The 22,161-nt window shown below is 39.3% G+C and overlaps 2 protein-coding genes and 1 long non-coding RNA gene across 5 annotated transcripts; 1 reads left to right on the top strand and 2 right to left on the bottom strand.

The window, feature by feature from the left end:
• Positions 1–3,818: 3,818 nt before the first annotated feature.
• Positions 3,819–6,374, top strand: LOC111439899 (probable serine/threonine-protein kinase PBL28). Its single transcript, XM_023077361.1, has 6 exons — positions 3,819–4,099; positions 4,178–4,368; positions 4,438–4,636; positions 4,733–4,896; positions 5,629–5,733; positions 5,862–6,374. Exons 1-6 carry the CDS (start codon positions 4,012–4,014, stop codon positions 6,195–6,197), a joined length of 1,083 nt encoding a protein of 360 aa, XP_022933129.1. The 5' UTR covers positions 3,819–4,011; the 3' UTR covers positions 6,198–6,374.
• Positions 6,375–6,479: 105 nt separating this feature from the next.
• Positions 6,480–12,794, bottom strand: LOC111439898 (probable leucine-rich repeat receptor-like protein kinase At5g49770). Of its 2 annotated transcripts, XM_023077359.1 has the most exons (19): positions 12,488–12,794; positions 11,756–11,879; positions 11,536–11,607; positions 11,300–11,374; positions 11,123–11,194; positions 10,883–11,044; positions 10,696–10,770; positions 10,552–10,623; positions 10,386–10,457; positions 10,233–10,301; positions 10,076–10,150; positions 9,932–10,003; positions 9,692–9,826; positions 9,137–9,603; positions 8,899–9,042; positions 8,644–8,765; positions 8,312–8,531; positions 7,935–8,170; positions 6,480–7,168 (listed from the first exon to the last, which is right to left on the bottom strand). In XM_023077359.1, exons 1-19 carry the CDS (start codon positions 12,576–12,578, stop codon positions 6,710–6,712), a joined length of 2,814 nt encoding a protein of 937 aa, XP_022933127.1. In that variant the 5' UTR covers positions 12,579–12,794; the 3' UTR covers positions 6,480–6,709. The 2 variants fall into 2 exon arrangements, with proteins under 2 accessions (XP_022933127.1, XP_022933128.1); XM_023077360.1 differs by lacking the exon at positions 10,552–10,623.
• A 5,252-nt stretch (positions 12,795–18,046) lies between these two features.
• Positions 18,047–19,101, bottom strand: LOC111439900. 2 transcript variants are annotated; one of them, XR_002709878.1, is made up of 4 exons: positions 18,876–19,101; positions 18,701–18,770; positions 18,217–18,486; positions 18,047–18,128 (listed from the first exon to the last, which is right to left on the bottom strand). It is a non-coding gene; the product is annotated as an uncharacterized LOC111439900 (long non-coding RNA). The 2 variants fall into 2 exon arrangements; XR_002709877.1 differs by having other exon boundaries at positions 18,095–18,486; positions 18,876–19,099.
• Positions 19,102–22,161: the final 3,060 nt, after the last annotated feature.

Below are 22,161 nucleotides of genomic sequence, written 5' to 3'. Positions count from 1 at the left end.
CCAGGCTTGAATTCTTTCAAACATATGGTGGGCAAAGGAGTGAAGGTCCAACTTGACAGATTGTTAGACGAACACGGCTCTCCACAATAGTATGATATTGTTCACTTTGAGCATAAGCTCTCATGGGTTTGCTTTGGGCTTCTCAAAAGGTCTCGTAACAATGGAGAGAATATTCTTTGTTTCGAGACTTTCATCATCCAACACACAAGTCCATTATCAAGCGATCTAACACATAAAACCACAATGTACGATCTGATAGCAGCAAATGGGTTATTAGAATGGATCTCACATCGGTACACTTTGAATTCAAAACGAATGCATGAGAGATGAATTGAGGGACGGCATACCAAATCTTAGCATATGCAACCTTTAATTGCCACCACTCATTCTCCAAGTTATCATGTATTTATTTTTTATTTTATTGAAAAAAATTATGCAGAGCTTTCAATCCTTCACCACTCCCGACCTCAGTCAATTCCCACGGACCACCGGAGACCCTCACTTCCATCCTCGAACCTTCATCCACGCCTCAGACGAAGACAAGCCACAGAGATCCAACGCCGAATCCACCCCATTCTGCCACGAAAACCACCCCGAAACCAATCCACCAACGTAAACCACGACCCAGACTCGAAAACCAATCCACCTCCAGCCTGAAAACCACCCACGGCCCAATCTGCCTCGGCCCAACGCTTCGGCCCAGTCCACCTGCACCCAAATTTCCTGAAGGCCAACGCGTCGGCCCAGCCCAGATCTGCTCTAGCCCAAAGAAACAGCCTGTACCAGACCCGTGACCGAACCAGCGACCCGCCTATTTACCCGGTTTTAGCCTGCAGACGTGACAGCCTCTGGTTGCGTCACGTGTCATTCTTTGACGCCCAAACCCCTCGACTCCGATGGTTTGAACGGCTTTTCGGCAGCTCAGTGTCGGCTTCTCGACTCAAGAATCCATTTTTGACTTGGCACAGTTTTGACCCTCCCATACCTGATTTCGATCTCATTTAAGGTAAATAGGTCATTTTAAGACCGTATTTCATAATTTCAAATTGGATTTATGATCATTTGGTGAAATACTAACAAAAGACGTTAACGATTCAATAGGAACCAACCACCGACGATAACGTAGGACGCTTACGAGAAGCAAGAAACTTACATTAAAGGTTAATTAGGAAGTACGTCGGCTAAGACCAACCAAGTAAGTGGTCCTACCATCGTAGGTTATAGCTATTGTATGTTGGCATGTGCCCAAGGTTTTGCACGTGCCATAAATTGTATGGTTAGACCGTTATGATTTAATACGTAAATGCTATGCATATAAACGTTATGTTGTCTTGGATGAATTGATATGCGATATAATCTGATGGGACATGTTATGTCGAAAAGCATGAAACGTTATCATATATCTATTAAATTGCATGTATACAACATGATATGAATTACATGAAAACACGATAAATAGCATGAAATATAATCCCCATTAGAAGTATGAATGATATGGTAACGGAAATGAGAAATGGTATGACATGAATAAAATGATAGCAGGGGCTATATTTAATAATGTCGAAAATGGAAAAATATTGTGACCTCATTCATTAATGTGTGTTCATGCATGGGGGGATACCCCTATTCCATCACGAGGGTACGGACGCGTACATTACCAGGCAGAAGAACGACCATTACATTTTACATAATGCTACCGTGACGGCTACTACTTCTAACGGGTGTCCTCATAGAGAGCTAATAAAGAATGCTCGCCCAACAAGAAAAGGGGCCCAATGGTGTGTAAACTGACTGGTGGGTCCACACTCGCACATATGGGCGTGTGTAGAGTATAAAGTACACATCCTAGCTGCCCGTTAGGAGAGTACCGTAGGAAAATAAACTGTTATGATAGGTCCCGTCAGTGCACTCGCATATTCTTGCATCATAACCTTGATAGGGGGTCGCTTACTAAGTATTCTTAAAATACTTGAGCCTCGTGTTACTACATTTTTCAGATAAAGGCAAGGTCCTCCTGTAAGGCTGACAGGGGCATCGCAACACCGAGACTGACACATGCATAGGATAGATTCGCATTTCAAATTTAATAGTATAAGTTAGTAGAGTTGTATTTGCATTTAATAATAGTATAGATTAATATGGGTTGAATTGTATTTGCATTTAACGAAATATAGGTTAGTATAGGTTGTGTTGTATTTATATTTAGTAGGTCATAGGTTAGTAGTATAGGACATTTAATTCAGTAATGTTTTTTCTTCTTTTCTTTGTATTTGTTATTACTAAAGTAATAAATGAGAGATGAAATTAATGTTGCATTTATGATAAGAGTTCATTAAAGTAATTTTGTATTAAATGTTAGGTTAAATGTATAGTAGTAGCCTTAGGTTAAATAGCAAAATTTAAAGTCGTTAAATACTCAAGTCACATGCTACTTTTATTTTTGAGGTAAAGTTAAACACCTCTGCACGGATGACGATGTTGCAGTGACGGTCATAGAATTGAAGCTAGTGTAGATTCATTCATGCTATTTGTAACCCTTAGGTTAGATTAGGGCATTGTTTTATTTTATTTAAACTTCATGTTATTTATTTTTCGTCATGTTGTTTTAAAGATTTTATTATGAACGTTCAAGTCCATAATATCATTTATGAAATATTTAAATGAAGGTTTCCACTCGCAATGGTCATGTCATGCATGTAGTAACGACCTTGCTTTTAATAGAAAAATAAGGTTGTTATAAAGTACTTCTAGGAATAATGTTTTAAGACTAAGATTAGTGTTGTGTTGTGAAGTTGAAGTGGATATTTAGATGGAATTCCACTCTCCTTAAACTCGTTAAAAAAAAACAAGGAATTATGCAAGTGTGCATGAAAAGTCAGGGTTAGACATTAGACTGATTAAGTTTTAAGGACTTAGAACCTCAATACCAAGGTCCTCGAAACAAAACTCATGCTAGGTTTAGAGTATAGTACCATAGCATCAACCATGGATATAATCAAAAGCCTACGAGTAGTCTATTTACTAAGTTTTATACTCACTCTAGTTTTTATATATTTTTCAAGTAATGAGTACATGTTGGTGGAGGATAGGAGCGACTCTTGGATAGGTGTCGTAGAGAACCAAAATAGAGTAAAGAGCCTCCACTGTTTTGAGTCATTATATTCCGATTTTGTTTAGTACTTTGTTCCCTTAATTTATTTTAAACTTCAACTCTATTTTGAATTTTGAATGTTATAAATATACCTATATATTTTGTACTTGTTTGGTGTGTTTTAAATTTTTCGAATATGTTGTTTTAAGAAAAGTAAAAGATTTTACGATATTTTTCTTTCCTCCAATCAAACCATGTCGCAGTCCGTTCAACCTATAATTTAGAAGTTTTAATTTAACGCTTATGTTTGTGATTTCTTCCCGTATACTTTTTTTTTCACTCACATAGTTTCTAAAAAAAACTCCCAATAGATCACCCAACATAAAATTACTCCAAGCAAAACACACTTTAACTTGAAGTTCGTATGATTGAACCATAAAAATAAGATATACCTTGTTGGTAAAGATAGTAACGTTCAATTATTTTAAATGTGGGCTCAGTTCATTTTCATTCATGTATCTCTTCTTTATTGCGTATTAATATTTTTTTAGGGGTGATTTTGTGGAAAGCTATAGAATTGTATATCAACAAAAAGATGAAGGAAAAAAAGAAAAAGAAATGATAGGTTCAACAAAAACGGATAAGGACGTCCCAACAGCAGCCAAGTCTTGAGCTACAAAATAAAGAGAATGGAGAATTGCAGCTTGCATTTCGTTTTCAGTAACCAACATTTTGCTTTCTCTTTTCTTTCCGTTGAAGCACAATATCTTCATTACTGTGCCCAAACCCTTTTGCTTTCTTCTTCCTTGTTTGTTGCACATTTTTGACAGATTGCCTTTTCAGTATCAATCAAATGATACAATATGGAGGCCTTTGAAGAGGAAGTGTGAAGAAGAGATCATGTTCATTGGGCATCAAAAATGATGCCTTTTACCTTGGTTTCTGCATGGAACAAGAGGCGTAGACGAAAAAAGTCATCACAATTAGAACACCAAACGGAGGACCCTTGTATGTTATATCAAATGTATCATCTTCAACTCTCCCTTTCTCGTCTCTTTTCTTCCCTCACCAACTTGTGTTCCTCAGGGATCTATAGACCAGCTGAGTTGTGGCAGCTTCAAGATCAAACCCTTCAAACACCCCCCAAAAGACACCATGCTTCCACAGTCTTCACCCTTAGGGAAATGGAAGAGGCCACCTGTTCCTTTAGCGACGCCAACTTGCTCGGTAAAGGTGGCTTTGGTCGCGTTTATCGAGCCACCTTGCGGTCGGGAGAGGTCTGTTTTGCTCCTTTAAACGTTGATCTATGCTCAAGTTGGCACGAAACTAACCTTGGTTTTGTGAAGGTGGTAGCGGTCAAGAAAATGGAGCTGCCACCATTTAAGGAAGCAGAAGGGGAGCGTGAGTTCCGAGTGGAAGTGGATATTCTGAGCAGATTGGACCATCCAAATCTTGTTTCGTTGATTGGGTATTGTGCGGATGGGAAGCATCGGTTTCTAGTTTATGAGTACATGCACAAAGGGAACCTTCAAGATCATTTAAATGGTCGTTGGTTTTTGTTTTAGTTTGAATCCAAATTCTTGGGTTTAGATAATAATGATTGAATTTTTGGCTAAGTGAATCTTTGATTTTGTGTTTTAGGGATCGGAGAATCAAAGATGGATTGGGGAGGGAGGCTGAAAGTGGCACTTGGGGCTGCCAAGGGATTGGCCTATCTCCATTCAAGCTCCGCTGCTGGGATGCCTATTGTCCATAGGGATTTCAAGTCCACAAATATTCTTCTTGACTCCAACTTGGATGCAAAGGTAAGCAAACCCCATTGTCATATTAGTTAAGAGTATCAACAATAACGATTAGATATAAAATCTTTGATATGGAGAGAGTGTGTCATTTCTTCTCGGTTATGTACCCATTTTCAAATATAAGGGAACGACGTACTATGTGAGATCCTACATTGGTTGGGAAGAAGAACGAAACACCCTTTGTAACGGTGTCGAAACCTCTCCTTAGCAGATGGTTTTAACTACCTTGAGAGGAAGTGGTGGACTTGGACGATTACAAATGGTATTAGAGCCAGATACCAGGTGATGTGTCAGCAAGGAGGCTGAGGGGTGGAGACGAGGCGGTGTGCTAGCAAAAACGCTGGTCCTCAAAAGGGGTGGATTAGGGGTCCCACATTGATTGGAGAAGAGAATGAGTGTCAATGAGAATGCTTGGTCTCAAAGGGGTAGATTGTGAGATCCCATATCGATTGGGGAGGAGAACAAAACACTGTTTATAAATGCGTGGAAACCTCTCCCCAGCAGACGTATTTCAAAAACCTTGAGGGGAAGTCCAAAGTCCACTCAACGAGGACAAAATATGTTACATACTAATTGTTGAGAATTGTTGGGAGTGAATCCCACGTTAGCTAATTAACGAGATGATCATGGGTATGAGACCTTTTGGAGAAACTGGACAATGAAAAAAAAAAATAGGGTCCAGTTGTGATTTTATGTAATCTTCTTGATCTTAATCTCGTATTATTTGCTTGATAGATATCAGACTTCGGACTTGCAAAGTTGATGCCAGAAGGACAAGAATCACATGTGACTGCAAGAGTCCTCGGCACGTTTGGATACTTCGACCCTGAGTATACTTCGGTATTGCCTTTAAACACAAATAACATCATTTCTCTTTTCACCTGGTTTCAAATTACAGATAAAATGTCTCAATCATTTCCAAAAAAAAATCGAAAGAAACAATTTTGAAGTTGTTGGTTTGATAATAGACAGGAAAACTGAGCGTGCAGAGTGATGTGTATGCCTTTGGAGTGGTTCTTCTTGAGCTCCTCACAGGCCGCCGAGCAGTGGACTTGAACCAGGGCCCCAATGATCAAAACCTTGTCGTACAGGTAAGGCATATATTGAATGATCGAAAAAAGTTACGTAAAGTGATAGATCCTGAGATGAGTCGAAGTTCATACACAATGGAATCCATAGCCATATTTGCAAACTTGGCTTCACGCTGCGTCCGGACAGAGAGCAGTGAAAGGCCAACAATGATAGAATGTGTAAGAGAGCTTCAAATGATTATCTACACAAAGTTGCAAGGCCGCAAGGGCTAGAGACGTTATATATGTATTAAGTATACTTCATCATTAATTGTTTTGTATCGGATGAACTGTTCTTATACCATGTGGGGATGATTTGTTATATCTTTAACTCACCCCTAATCATGAACTCGAATCAATTGAGGAAGGCGTGTACCAGTGTATGGGGTCACTCCCCTACGATTTATATGACGATGAGGGATAAGGGTCTGCAATCATACTCAATAGTAATCAAGAGTTGGTACACATAGGGTCGTGCCTTGATATCAGATTATGTGCCATTTCATGAAATCTTTATGGCACAGGACGAAATCTGTAGTTTAAAAACCCAAGTGCCAAAATTTCACCTCAAAATTAACCTATAATTAGAAACATAATTGTAATTACAACAGAACAACCCAACCAAAGTGGAAGTTCTTGCAAAATCATAATTCATAGTCTAGATAGTCTAGACGCTAGTATTTACTTCTCTTCAGTAACATATCAAACATCACTGCCCATTTCTACATGAGAAGAGTATCCACTAATCATTGGCTGTTGACACCCTCTTTGAGTATAGCATCATTATAAGGATGTCTGGAAGCAACTTTGGAAGCCCCAAAGTCTGTGGCGGATGAGGATGCTGAGGTTGAGCTTGTATTGATTCCATCATTCTGCAAAATGCTCTCAATTGCCTTAACCACATCACTCATTGTGGGACGCTCTGCAGCTGCCTCTTCAACACATTGCATGCCCAACTCTAAGAACCTTCCGAACCCAATAAGATTTGTTGTATTAACGATGATGGATTTATCCATTATATCCTTCAAACCATAATATTTTTCATCACTCTTATTCATCAACGTACGCACCTCACGAACTATGTGCTTTCCTTTCTCAATTGGCAGCTTAGCAGTTATCAATTCCAACATAACTATTCCAAAGCTGTATACATCACTTTTCTCAGTCAATTGTTCACTCATGTAATATTCAGGATCCAAATAACCCTGCACATGAATGTCATCAACATATCGTTACAACAGGACAATGGTATGAAAAACTCTAAACAAATGCAAGGGTTGTTATGATTTTCGCGATTCAAAATGTGAGATCCCACATCAGTTGGGGAGGAGAATGAAGCATTTTTTATAAGGGTGTCGAAACCTCTCCCTGGCCGACACGTTTTAAAAATCTTGAGGGGAAGCCCAAAAGGGAAAGCTCAAAAAGGACAATATCTGCTAGTGGTGGGCTTGGGCCGTTACAAATGGTAACAAAGCCAGACACCGAGCGATATGCCAGCAAAGAGGCTGAGCCCCCAAGGGGGCAGACATGAGGCGGTGTGCCAGCAAGGTTGCTGGACCCCGAAGGGGGTGGATTTGGGGGGTCCTACATCGATTGGAGAAAGGAACGAGTGCCAGCGAGAACACTAGGCCTTGAGGGGAAGCCTAAAAGGAAAAGCTCAAAGAAGACAATATCTGCTCGCATTGGGTTTGGGTTACTCTCCACAGCCTTGTTTTCCAATGTCCTTGGGAAGTGCATTTTCCTTTTATCAACTACAAACAATCCTTGTTTTTAATGGAAGAAACTAAATATTACAGTTTTCAAGAGGTTAATTACTTGCGTTTATGCTAAACCAACCTTGATATCTTAATTTTCTAAGTAAACTGTGATTTCCTCATTCCTATGCTACATTGTCAATCAAATATTATTTTTACTAGAAAACGCTTGATTGAAATGCTGACACAACAAAAATATGATGCATAAACTACTTACCATTGTACCTTTGACTTGAGTAGAAACATGTCCCTTTCCACTGTCTGAGACGAGCTTGGACAAGCCAAAATCTGCAACCTTTGCATTTAAACGTTCATCTAGTAAAATGTTGGTGGACTTAATATCTCTATGGATTATGGGAGGATTAGCAAGCTCATGTAAGTAAGTCAGGCCTCTGGCCGACCCAAGTGCGATACGAAGTCTTCTCTTCCAATCAAGATAAATACCCGATTTTCCTAAACACATGTTATTTGCAGTTAGATATTCAATGGGGCATTATAACACAAAAAAAGCACCAATATTTCCAACTTCAATTTCACACCACTTTTTTTTGACATAAATGAGATAGACAGCCCAAAAGAGTCGAGGAAACTTACCAGATAGGCTCTCTCTAAGTGTCCCATTAGGCATGAATTCATAAACAAGAATCTGTTCTCCTTGTTCGGAACAAAATCCCACTAGGCCTAGAAGATTCTTGTGATGAACTCGTGAAAGAAGCTCAATTTCTGTCTTGAACTCAAGGCCACCCTGCATTGATCCTTGTTGAGCTCTTTTGATTGCAACTACTTTTCCATCCTTCAGCGTTCCTCTGTATACCTGTACCAATGATGACGACCGTGCTAAAACAACTCTGTAGCAATTTGTACAAGAACAGGATAAAAAGGAAGGGACGTTCAGGAAAGCAATGACCAATCATTAGTACATTTACCATGCCAAATCCTCCGGATCCTATCACGTTACTCGTGGAGAAATTATTTGTGCATTGTTTAAGTTCATCATAAGAAAACCATCTGGCTCCCTTTAATTGTGGCGCATCTCCACTATCGTTTCCTTTTGGTACCCAGAAAGATGGATTAGATATAAGCTTAGAGCAATTTGGTTAGAATACAAGATCTCTCACCGACCAACAACCGTACAAACTCACGGCATGGTGATAAAAGCAATAATGATTAACATCATTTACCATGTGGCTGGGCCTTTTCTGCACGTCTCTTTTGTTGAATTGCATATGTTCCAACTCCAATGAGGCATAGAACAAGAAAGGCAGAGCCAACAGCTATTCCAATTACCATTCTGGTGTTCGTTGAATCTGATCCCCCATTGATGGCTTGAGGCATTCATGCTTTTAAAATCAGTTCATCATGGCTAATGCTAAGGCATAACTAAGGAATCTTTTTAGGTAAAATGATTATTAAGATTACCTGGAAAATGATAAGGAGATGCATTGAAAGTGTATGGCCCAAACATATCGGGAGGCTGGAAATTATGATGGTACAATTCAAACCCAATTTTCTGGATGTCTTCCCTACTGAAATACTTATCGTGGGATGGAAAAAGTGCAAGTTGTATCTGAAGATAATCATCAATATTAACGAAAGGGCTTTGAATAAAAGGCGTGCTGTTGAAAGTTTTAAAAAGGCTCGTTTCCAATGAGTGAAATAGAGTTATATTGGACAATTCCCGGAAAGAGGATCCTTTAAAGTATAAGGTCCCTTCATATGGATAGGCACATTCACAACTCTGAGGGTTCAGCTTCTCATCAGGAGAACATGACTTACTACCACAATTGACAAGGCTCGTAGAATATGGTTTTGTTTGTTGCTGTTGAAGGTGGCAATAGTTCGTATTTGAGAGGACACTAGTTTTACACACAGGATTTCCCGACAGCCTACAAATGATACTCATGAATGAATAAAGGTAAATGCAAAGAACAACATGGAATCTAACATTAAGAAAATGGTAAGCATTTTTCTCACATCAGTGTGTTAGTATATCCCGAAAGAGAGGTAACTGAGGAAATATCGTTATTTTGCAAATCAACTTGCTGCAACGATTGGCTGATGCTGTCACCCATAATTAATGTCCCACCAAATGCATTGTTCTTCAGTTTTCTGCGAAAATTTTAGATAACATTAACCGATAACACTAGTTTTACACACAGGATTTCCCGATAACTTGCTGCGAAAATTCCACCTTAATGTTTAAACAAAGCTTACATTTGCTGTATATGTGGTAAGATAAAGATTCCTTCTGGCAGAGTTCCTCGTATTGACCCATATTCAACAATACTGAAACCATGTTAGCATAGACATTTACCATTAAATGTCAAAAATTTCAAAAAACGGTGATGTAGAACTTACAGAGTGGTGAGAGATTGTAGAGTTGAGAACCATTCCGGAGCTACTGATGAGTTAAATGAGTTGTTACTAAGGTCCCTGCAAAGACAAACTTCACAAGTCAGTGAACTAATATAATGAAGATCAAAATGGAAATGTTAGCTCCTTGTCGTATGCTTACACGTGACTTAGTGAACTCATTTGAGTAAAGTTTGGTAGTGGACCTGTTAGCTTATTGTTGGCCAAATGCCTGAAAGAGGCACGCAGTAAAGGAGATCTAAAAGGAAGTTGATTAACTACCCAAAAAAGTAATTTTTATATGATAAGTACTCACAATGCATTGATATTAATTAGGTTGCTCAGAGTTGATGGGACATTGCCTGTTAAAGAATTTCGATCAAGTCGACTGTAACATATTTGAACAGCTTCAATAAGTCGTGGAGAGGAAATTATATAAGATAACAATATAGTACATTGAAGGCTAAGTAACTTATACTCACAGAACCTCAAGGGACTGAACAAGTCCTAATGTTGGTGGGATACTCCCAGAAAAATTATTCCCGTCAAATAATCTGAGGAAAGAATTGAGTAAGATTTGCAAGAGAATATGATTGAACAGAGCTGTTGAATTGATATCCACTTACATGTGTAATAATTCCATCTCAGAGCTAAAAAGTTCAGGTGGAATGGCTCCTGACAGCTTGTTTTTGCTGAAATGACTGCAATTCACGAAGTCAAGGTTTAATTTGATGTTGTTGGGGTGTAGATACATCTATTTCTACATATATTTCTTCGCACTTGATTGGGCTGCTTGGAGAAAATAATACTCACAAATGTTTAGCCCCAGAAAGTTGATCTAAACCCGGAGATTCGGAAGTGGAAACTGGAAGAGCACCAGTCAACTTATTATCTGCCAGGTCTAGCCAGTAGAGTTTGGAGAGTTTTCCTAGAGTAGCCGGTATGGTTCCAGAGAAATTGTTTGAATATAAAGACCTGAGATAGATAAAAGTTCTACTTGGAAAAGAGACAATATGAAGATCCTTTTTTTCTTATCAATAAATTATATCTCACAAGAAGGTTAGCTCAGTAAGATTGCCTAGTTCTTCCGGAATTGTACCACTAAATCCACACGCAGAAAGGCTCCTGAAAGTTGAAAATTGAAAATGAAAATAACTATCATAGCTCTAGAAAAACAAAAGCATAAAAGTTCAATGGCATCAAATTTGTTTGCTTATCAGCGCTCTTTACAAGGTATCCAATTTCAGCAAATTCCCAAGCGCCCGGGAGATTGAACCAATGAGGCCTCGATTCGCTGAAAGGTCCCTGCAATTACACAACATTTAGAAACTCAATGACCTCAATCAACAGTTTGGTACTGCTTGCTAAAATAGAAAACAGAAAAGTTTCTTGCAAGTATGGTCAGAATTCATATTATTTCATATTGCTCCTGTTAACTCAACCACTAAGAGATTGATGCGACTCACAATGATTTAAGTTCAGTAAGGCCTCCAATGTCACCACCAAGTTTACCTTTTAGGCCCATACTAGATAATCTCCTAAAGAGGTTAGCACACATACTGAGTGAATGGGTTTAACCAAAATATTAAAGAGAAACAAACAGAACCGAAACCTTGTTCAAGGATTGATAAGGAGTAAAACTAAAGGGAAGAGAAATGTTATAAATCATAAGGAATTGATATTTACAATGCAACGACTCTTGAATTGTTGCAAAGAACTCCTTCCCAGGGGGCTCCACAGGGATCATTTGATGCACCCCAGCTTGGTGGTGTATTTTGCCAATCATCTTTCAGAGCTCGAAGAACTGTAGCTGCACCAACAACATGAGCATGAAGCTTAGAAGGCTCCCATCCACCCTCTTCACATTGTCAAAGTTAACTGGTACTCAAAATCTGCTTCACTGTCACACTCAGTAGTTTCTAAACGATCATTCTAACAAATTGTATAGGAACTAAAAAACTCTAGAGTCAAATACGCTGCTCTTAAATCGTCAATCAATTTCAAAACATCCTTCCAAGACCATAAATGAATGGTTACAGACAACTTGGAAAATTGTAGGTGTAAGAAATAGAAATTAACACTAATTGGAAGAAAATAATATTCAAATACATGAGCTCTTGCACATAAACAATATAAAATCACTCATCAATCTTTATATCAATACTTCAACGGTTCTTAATGAACCTCATCATGTGGTGAGTTAATTGAAAGTAAGGCAAGTCGGGAAGAAAATTTGATAGCGTGGGCGAATAGAAGACATTTTAAGCGCCCCTTTTTTGTTCATCCATCAGGAAGAAATGATTTGATTGGAGAAGTAAAGCAAACGAAATCTTGGCTTTGTCTTCTTTGCAATGGAAGGCTTCATACTGAAAAATGGCAGATTAAGAAAATAAAGAAACAAGGTTAAGTAGAAGTTACCATCGCGGGAATCAGTATAGGAAGCGGCCAAATGGAAGAAAGCCAAAAATAGCAGCATCTGCGCGATTGAAACCGCCCAAATCGCCCCCATATTTTCGCTCCCACCACGCACACAACTTGGTCGCTTCCTTCTTCAATGAACCAGGGATTGGAACACAAAGCGGCCTCTGCCCATTTCCCTTTCTCATTTTTGGTTGCATCACTCTTGAATGCTGGTAGGTGGATGTAATAATCAGTTTCGCTTATTTTTCTTATCAATTCAATGCCGTTTATTAGATGCTCGCTGATATTTTGTTCAAGCAATTTAATGCTCACAGTTGAATTTTAAGTTTTAAGATATAATGTAAAGTAGTTGAGATATGATTCAAATATTCAAACTAACGAGGTTTTGATGAGATTGCTAGTAGATTTGAATTTATCTAGATTTGCATGATTTACTATTTCTGGTCACGTGTATAAGCTATCAATACTGGAATTGTGTAGCCCTCTAACCATTGAGTCATAAAACAATAATGAAGTACTGTAGTTTTCATCTATTTTGTCTATTCTTATCTCTCTGTCCTTTTCCAACAATTTTGGTATCAGAGTCAAGTTCTTCGACAGTGATTATTTTCTCTCACAAAGTGAATGATTATTTTCTTTCCCAACACAAAAATGTCAGTAGCTGGTTTTTCTTTCTCTGCACCGTTGTTACCAATCTTTAATGGTGAGAAATATGAGTGGTGGAGCATCAAGATGAAGATCTTGCTCAGATCGCAGGAGCTATGGGACTTGGTGGAGCATGGGTTTGTTGATGTATTAGAACTCACAATAGAAGAAAAGGAGAGACTAAGAGAAACCAAGAAAAACGATGCCAAGGCTCTATTCACTGTTCAGCGAGCAGTTCATGAGACTGAATTACAGCAGCAACCACATCAAAGCAGGCATGGTCAATCCTACAGAAGGCATGGTCAATCCTACAGAAGGAATGGTCAATCCTACCGAAGGAATGGTCAATCCTACCGAAGGAATTTCTAGGAGATTCAAAGGTCATAACAGTGAAATTGCAATCTCTAAGACGTGATTTTGAAACTCTACTCATGATAGGAAGGCATGGTCAATCCTACAGAAGGAATGGTCAATCCTACCGAAGGAATTTCTAGGAGATTCAAAGGTCATAACAGTGAAATTGCAATCTCTAAGACGTGATTTTGAAACTCTACTCATGACGAATGGCGAATCAATTGCTGATTTTTTTGTCAAGAGCAATGGCAATAGTCAGTCAGATGCGTACCTATGGAGAGAAATCTCAGACGAAACAATTGTTGCAAAGGTGTTGAGAAGCTTGACTCCAAAGTTTGACCATGTGGTGGCTGCCATAGAAGAAGCTAAGGATCTATTCATACTCTCCGTTGATGAATTGATAGGCTCGCTTCAGGCTCATGGGGCAAGAATCAATAGAGCATTAGAAAGGAACGAAGAAAAGGCACTACAAGTGAAGGAGACAACCAACAACGAAAACAACGAAAGAGAAAATATTCATTTAGCAGGTAGAAGTCGTGGAAGAGGAGGATTTCGCAGCTTCCATGGTGGTCGTGATAACAGGGGTAGATGAAGAAATGATGGACAGAGACAATTCAATGAACAAAGGAATGTCATACAATGTTACCATTGCAGAAGGTATGGGCACACAAAATCTGATTGTTGGTATAAAAATCAACGAATGAATTTTGCAGCAGAGAATAAAGAAGAAGAAGAAAAGTTGTTTATGGCATGCATGGATACTAATCTGAAAAAAGGTGATTATGGTTTGTTGATAGCGGATGCTCGAACCATATGACAGGCACCAAATCCTCATTCAAAAAATTAAGGTGCAACTTGGAAATACAAAAGTGATGCAAGTTGAAGGAAAAGGTACAGTGAAAGTCGAAACCAGTTATGGTAAGATAAAACAATTAGATAATGTTCAATTTGTACATGATTTAGGGTACAATTTATTGAGTGTGGAACAATTGATGACTAGAGGACATTCCGTTCAATTTGATGACAACACATGTGTCACTACACATAAGAAATCAGGCCATAAAGTTCAAATTTCCATGACTTCAAATAAGATGTTTCCACCGGATGTTTCTAATATGGAGGATTTTGCTCTTACTACTAGCACGAAAGATGACTCAACATTATGGCATCTCAGATATGGACATCTTCATATGAACGGCCTGAAAATACTTTGGGATAAAGGTATGGTTTTCGGATTACCAAGAATTGATTCAACTAATTTATGTGAAGGATGCATTTATGGCAAGCAGACTAGGAAATCCTTTCCGGTTGGAAAAGCTTAGAGCTTCACATTATCTAGAACTAATTCATGCTGATTTATGTGGGCCAATGCAAACGAAGTCCTTGGGTGGGAGTATATACTTTTTACTATTCAACTAATTCATGCTGATTTATGTGGGCCAATGCAAACGAAGTCCTTGGGTGGGAGTATATACTTTTTACTATTCATTGATGACTATAGTCGCATGAGCTGGGCTTACTTCCTACAACATAAGTCAGAAACTTTTCAGAAGTTCCAGATTTTTAAAGCTATGGTAGAGAACCAAAGTGGCTGTCACATTAAAGTTCTTCGCACAGACAGAGGTAGCGAGTTCATATCTAAAGAGTTCAATCTGTTTTGTGAAGAAGAGGGCATCCAAAGGGAATTAACAGCTCCCTACACTCCAGAACAAAATGGAATCGCTGAACGAAAAAATCGAACTATTGTGGAGATGGCAAGAAGTATGTTACAAGCAAGGAGACTTCCAAACCAATTTTGGGCAGAAGCCGTAGCAACATCTGTTTATCTATTAAACATCTCACCAACAAAGGCGGTTATGAATCGAACTCCTTATGAAGCATGGCATGGAAGAAAACCATCTGTAAGTCATTTACGAATCTTTGATTGTGTTGCTTATGCTTTGAAACATCCTCAAATTCGTCAAAAGCTTGATGAAAAATCTGAAAAATGCATTTTCATTGGCTATTGTACTCAATCAAAGGCATATGAATTATACAACCCCATCAATGAAAAGATTTTAGTAAGAAGGAATTTAATATTTAATGAAAACGTGAGTTGAGATTGAAGTGAAGAACAGGAGCAACAAAAAATTACAGTTGAAGTTTCCCCAAATGAAGAGACAAGGGTTAACTCCAGTGCATCTCCCAGTGCATCCACTACAACACAAAGTGTGTCCAATTCAACATCTTCAGCATCATTGAACAACAATTCTTCTCTTGAAGAACTTTCAGATGAGACACCTCCAAGGAAGTATAAATCTTTAGCTGACATATATGCATCATGTCAATTTACTCTTACTATTTCAGACCCTATGAATTATGAAGAAGCAACTGAAAAAGAAGACGGGAAGAAAGCCATGGCAGTAGAGATGCAATTCATTAAGAAAGATGGAACATGGAATATGGTTGACCTACCAAATGAAAAGTTTTATGCATATTTACAATAAGAGGTTTATGTAACACAGCCAGAGGGATTCATAAAGGAAGACAAAGAAACAAAGGTATACAAGCTGAGACAAACATTGTACGGGTTAAAGCAGACATACTTACTAAGGCCTTGTCAAAAGAAAAGCTTTGTCCTTGACATCTGCAACTTTGAATCAAGGGGGAGTATTAAGATATGATTCAAAGTATTCAAAATGAAGATATGATTTAAAGTAGTTGAGATATGGTTCAAATATTCAAACTCCCAAGATTTTAGGAGATTTTAGGAGATTGTTAGTAGATTTGAATTTATCTAGATTTCCATGATTTACTATTTCTGGTTCAGTGTATAAGCTATAAATACTAGAATTGTGTAACTCTCTAAGCATTAAGTCAGAAAACAATAATAAAGCACTGCAGCTTTGATCTATTTTGTCTATTCCTATCTCTTTCACTATCCTTTTTTCCAACAATTTTCGCTCCCAATACGCATCAGATACTAACATTTTCATGTGCTACCCCTAAGATCAGCGACGGTAATGGCAAGATAAAAACACTCCCAGCGCTCTAACAACTAAGAGTGGTATTGTCACGACCCGATTTTTTAGGCTTCGAAGAATCGAAATCGTGACTAAAAGGACGAAATCGAAAACAAACAAAAAGAAAATAACAGAAAAGAAAAGCAAAGTAAAAGGATAAAAATATCATTCAATTAAAACAAAAGAAAAAGAAGATTTGTTTCGAAAATGTTACAAAGGAAATTGCAAATGTAAAAATAAAATACAAAAGACTCTAAATATGAAAACGGACAAAGGACTCTAAAAGACCGATAAGGGACTGACGCTCCGGAACGACACCCCTCTGTGACTGCACAGCTCTCGAACACCTCCCCGTATCGACTCGTACCTGAAAAAAAAGGGGAGAAAGGGGTGAGTATAAAAATATACTCAGTAAGCAGCCTACTTGTAGGCTCTTTTCGCATCCTTATCTTGGTAGGTAACCACGGTCTTTCTCGGGTTTCTAAGGAGAGTGATCTAAACTACAACTCTCTTTTCTGTATCATAAAAGGCTTGCCCATCTTATGCAGTGAAATGATCAGTGTCCTGAGGTGAGGCGCGACCTCATAAGCAAATCTGAGGGGATCGTATGGCTGGATCTGAATACGTGACTCTATCTCTGAACATCATCCGTGGAGGTTAACTGACGACCCTCACACAGGACCATACATCCACAAAACGAGGTGCGACCCCCTGTGTGCCGGTCAGCTACTGAGTCATCCTAAGTGGCTCCACGTCCCCGCTCAGGGACGGGTTTCTACGGCCCAGAAGTCCTGTTCAGAAGACCCCTTAGCTATCACCACTAGGTCTGGGCACCTGTCACACTTCCCTATCCGGATCTGCAAAGCTCAACGATCACCGTACCGGAGCTCTGTCTCGACGGTATGGTATCGGAGGAGAGAGGGAAGTGGAGGTTCTGATGACACTATCTACACTGCTCAACTCTAGTGGGCTACCTACAGTTACCGTGGTGACCTATTATTCTTTCTAGGGTGGAACTTGATGGCTTAGACTTAGATTCGTATTTCTCTAGGATTCTCGTGCCTGGTGTCATAAACCTATTGGGTTTGGAATTCTGGGTTCTGGTTTCACCGGTAATCATTTCGCAGGTCTAATTGCACGGTATTCTAGAGGTCCCCCAATCTAGGGTCTCGTCTAGCTTATTTAGCCATAAGCATCCTAATCTAAGCTCATAATTTCTTCCTATTCATCAAGAAAGATAATACAAGCAATCATCATACAATAGAGTTTACACGCAGCAGTTCATGCAAAATTATCAAGCATGCTCAACGGGAAGATAACGTCCATCTTTTACCCGGAGCACAGATTTCACAAGTTTCCCAACCTCCTCATGCATACATACATTATCAGAGTCTCAACCAAAACAAATTTAATACACATTTTGTATCTAGCTTTTCATAATCATCTTATATTCGCAGTTTCTATAATAACACGCTAAGTCCGGCTAGCTAATTTCATAGGTGGTAGCATGCATGCTTGTTCCTAGTGGTTCCTACAAGTACTGCTCGTGGAAATCCAAATGGCTACTTACATCCTTCCCAAGCTCGAATTATTTGCCGGAAAAGGTTCCAAAAATTCTTGAATTTCCTTGATAGGTCCTAATTCACATAAAAATAGGATCAGAGTTGAAATCAGGGCGAAAAAACAAGCAAACGGAGGTCGAACGGAGGGAAAACAGTCACTCACGCGCCTACACGCACGACTGACGCGCTCTGGAGGGTGTACTACGTGCGCGTACCCATGCGCTTCTTTCTGTGCAGTCGCGGGTCGAGACGGGTCGGTTCGGACAGGTCGGAGCGGTTCGGTTCGCGTGCGGAGCGCCGGTTCGGACTCGGGCCGACCCGGTTGCGCACGCCTGATGCGTTTCTCCAGCCCGCAGTCGCCACGTGTTGGTCGTCGGTCCTACCACGCTCCTCCGTGCGGCGGTTGACGCGTGGCGGCGATGCCTTCTCTCTCCTGCATTTTTCCAAATTTTCCAAAAACCGTGAGTTTTGCGTTTTCGATCCATTTTCTTCCGATTTTCTTATCTTTCAATCCGTAATCCATATCAACAAAGTTTCTTCACAAAAGTTGTAGATCTCATATTCTACTTCTACAATATATTTTTCCTTTATTTTTTTTCTTGAACACAGGACGAGTTAAGGCCGTCCAAAGATACGGAACAACTCACATTTTTTGTTTTCGATCGGTTTACCCAAGTCCAACTAAACTCCAATTTTCGTCCAGGAACTTCAGGAAACCTATGTGAATCTTAATTTAGTCACATACCTCAAAAACTCCATATCTAATGCTCAAGAAACTCCTCAGATCTAGATAAAATCGAAACAAGAAGTTCGGAACCTTACTTTATCCGTTCTCGAATTTTCTTGCCGGAATGAGTGGATTCCACCACCCGAACTCCTTTTCTAGCACTGAGAGAAGTATTGCTTTGAAGTTTCTTGCCTTGGATTCGATCTCCAATGGCGATTTGTCATCTCTGTTCTTCCTCTCTCCCAAACCCTAACTTCTTCTCCTTTCTCCATTCTCTCTCTCTTTTTCTTTTCTTTTCTCTTTCTCCTTCTTCTTGGAGCCCAAACAACCAGACCCCTTGGGTAAGAGTAGGGGCAAAATGACCATTTTGTCCCTATGTTGTTATTTTTATTTTATTTATTTATTCATCTAAAAATTCGGGTATTACAGGTATTAAGAGGCTTCCAGTGTCTTGTTAAAGGCGTATGCCCATGGTTGCATGCCAAAACTCTTGACTTGTATCACTTTATTGTTTTCCTTTACTGCTTTCATGATGTACGTTTTCTTTATTGTATTTTCTAGATGTATGATCGTTAGGTAGAATCATGTCCACACGGGTAGACATGAAATGCCCCAAAAGGTACTATATGGCAATGCGACCCATTGACAACTCCTCCCACCTAGATTTTGTATGATCGTTCGGTAAGATCACGTCTAGGCCTGTCATACATGAATCGCCTCAAAATGTACTATAAGGCAATGCGACTAGTTGTCAAACTCTCCCTACCCGAAAAGTTACATGTTATTTAAGTCTTTTTTTTTTTTTTTTTTTTTTGCCTTTTGCTTGTAGTCATAAAACGTCACTTTAAATCTTTCTTTCTCAATCTTGCTTTCAAACTCTCTTTCAAAATATCTCTGCCTCCGTTTTCTAAAACCTTATTCTCAAAACGGGACCAGAGACTTGAGCATGTATTGCTCGTCCGTAGTCGACGCGATTCTAAGTTGGCTTGGCTCACTCAGTGTTGAGAGTGAGTGTTGCACAATTTTCAAATTCGCTATCAAGAAAAGTGTGATTGTGACCGTTGATATTAGAGTTGAGTTGGCTCCAAAGTGACTCGATAGACATGGCTATGACCAAATAGTTGTAGAAGTTTCATGTCAACCGACTAATCAACATAGAAGAACAGATGCAATACTTGCGGGAAGTCCCCGGCAGTATTTGGTACTGAGACAAGCGGGGTAAAAGAACTCGCCGACAAGACCCTTGCCGTAGATACAGTAGTGGGTTGGTTAGATGAATTGCCCATTCAAGAATTGATGTTTCGAATGGACAACATAGAAGCAAAAACCACAAAAACTAGTGGTTTCGAGCGGGGAGACGACTTGACGGCTCTGCTGGCTTGATTGAGGAGTGAGTCGATGCTTTAGACAGCTCCCAAAAAGCAATTGTATATATGGCACTGGGCGATCTGAAGATGTGAAGGATACCCTCGACATGGTCAGGTCAGAAATGGTGGATATAAGTGCTAGAGTGAACCTTGTCTAAGGGCAATGGAAAATCAAAACCCTACAAGGGAACAACTAAGCCCAACAAGGTCAAGGTTCTAGAACCCAAGCCCTTCTTTGAGGCTCAAGACGCCAAGGCCCTAGAGAATTTCATCTTTGATCTTGAGCAGTACTGTATTGCGATGGACACTGAGACAAAAGAAGCAAAGGTCATCTCGGCCACCATGCATCTAGCTGAAGATGCAAAATTATGGTGGTAGTCGAAGTACATAGATATCCAAGAGGGTGGATGCACAATAGATACTTGGGAAAAACTAAAACAGGAACTTCAATCCCAATTTTTCCCACATGATCTCAATTTTTCCCACTTGAAGTTCCTTCTACTCTACAAAAGGAGGTAGGGGATTCAAAATAGTCGATCGAAAGAGGCCTCATGTACGTAGAAGCATGGGTTAACCACAAATTAGCCGAGTACAATGGTCGATTCAAGAGCCACCCATAACTTTATGACTGAGACAAAGGCAAATAGGCTGAACATAAATTGGCATCGAGACTCGAGAAAGATGAAGGCCAACAACTCTATAGCCCTACCTATCCTTGGAATAGCAAGGATGACCACCTCAAATTGGGGATGTGGAGTGGGCAAGTAAACTTTGTGATCGTCAAGATGGACGATTTTGATGTTTATACTTGGAATGGAATTCTTATTGGAACATAAAGTCATCCTCATGCCCTTGGCCAAATGCTTGGTTATAACAAGATCTGCCCCCACCGTTGTCCAGGTGAGTATCAAGAAGTCTATTGGGATAAGGTTGATATCGGTGCTCCAATTGAATCGAGGGCTTGCACCCAACAAACCCACGTTCATGGCCATCCCTTTGGTCGAAGATGAGGGATCAACAAACTTCGTCCCCATAGAAATTCAGTAGGTATTAGATGAGTATCGTGGGGTAATGCTAGAGAGTCCCCGAAGAACATTACCTCCTCGTTGGGTATAGACCACAAGATTGAGTTGATGCGACCATGGACAACATGTCCTAGACAAGCATGACTGGGACACTCGACATATAGCTATAGACAACACACCTTGGACAAGCATGATTGAGACATCCCTCCTCAATCAATTGGTTGACATCTCTATCAATCGACTCTTCACAAACTCAGTGATGTAGGTTGAGGCTGACTTCAGGTCTCTCGACGCACTTCTAGCTGATCTTAGCTTTGAGGAGTCTCTTCCAATCTGCAAGGAACTGTTGAAAACCACTTCTTGGTTTGTTGACTCTTGGCATCTTCTCTGTCGGAGCTTCTCCTACTTTCTTTGCTTGGAAATTCTTTTTCTTTTCATGAGGTCATGTTGCCTCTTTGTATTTGACGTCTTCTTGATTGGGAGAGTAACGTTTCATGTTACTGACAAGGACAACAGGTGATATGAACCAAGAGACATCAATCATACAATATACTTCAATGAAGATGTGAAGAAAATGTTGTCAAAATTATCAAAAGAGGTTGCAATTCATGTCACATTGAAGAGGAATGAAGTTTGATGGTTATAAATTTTGGGTGGGTTACAATTTAGAGTTATTGTATTTCAATATTGTATTTTAAGACTTTTAATTTACTTTAGGTTACAATTACATAATGGTTAATTATGGCCATTAAGTATGAATGTTACCACTCTTGGAATGTCTTTAGTAGTTTCATTTTGAGGCTATATAAAGCCATGTATGTTGTATTTGTAAACAGACTTGGAAAATATAGTAAAAGAAGCATTTGTGCTTTTCTTTAGCCAATGACTAAGTTTCTTTGCAATTCTATGTAATTTAGGTTGCATGTAGAATCATTCAAGTAGTATTGATCAAACCTCTTGTGGAGTGATTCGAATCACGAGTTTAGAAA

The sequence above is a fragment of the Cucurbita moschata genome, unplaced genomic scaffold (assembly GCF_002738365.1).
Source record: "Cucurbita moschata cultivar Rifu unplaced genomic scaffold, Cmos_1.0 Cmo_Scf00115, whole genome shotgun sequence".
Classification (NCBI taxonomy): domain Eukaryota; kingdom Viridiplantae; phylum Streptophyta; class Magnoliopsida; order Cucurbitales; family Cucurbitaceae; genus Cucurbita; species Cucurbita moschata.
The sequence above is the reverse complement of the archived record's forward strand: the minus strand, read 5'-3'. Positions and strand labels throughout refer to the sequence as shown.

Bases quoted from the DNA above. Each gene is read 5' to 3' on its own strand.
- LOC111439899 (XM_023077361.1), top strand. From the start codon at position 4,012: ATGATGCCTTTTACCTTGGTTTCTGCATGGAACAAGAGGCGTAGACGA. The intron at 4,637-4,732 runs GTCGTTGGTTTT...TTTGTGTTTTAG, and splicing joins CCTTCAAGATCATTTAAATG to GGATCGGAGAATCAAAGATG. The intron at 5,734-5,861 runs GTATTGCCTTTA...GTTTGATAATAG, and splicing joins TCGACCCTGAGTATACTTCG to ACAGGAAAACTGAGCGTGCA.
- LOC111439898 (XM_023077359.1), bottom strand. From the start codon at position 12,578: ATGGGGGCGATTTGGGCGGTTTCAATCGCGCAGATGCTGCTATTTTTG. The intron at 11,608-11,755 runs GTAAATATCAAT...TAACCTCTTTAG, and splicing joins AATTCAAGAGTCGTTGCATT to GAGATTATCTAGTATGGGCC. The intron at 8,532-8,643 runs GTAAATGTACTA...TCATTGGTACAG, and splicing joins GATCCGGAGGATTTGGCATG to GTATACAGAGGAACGCTGAA.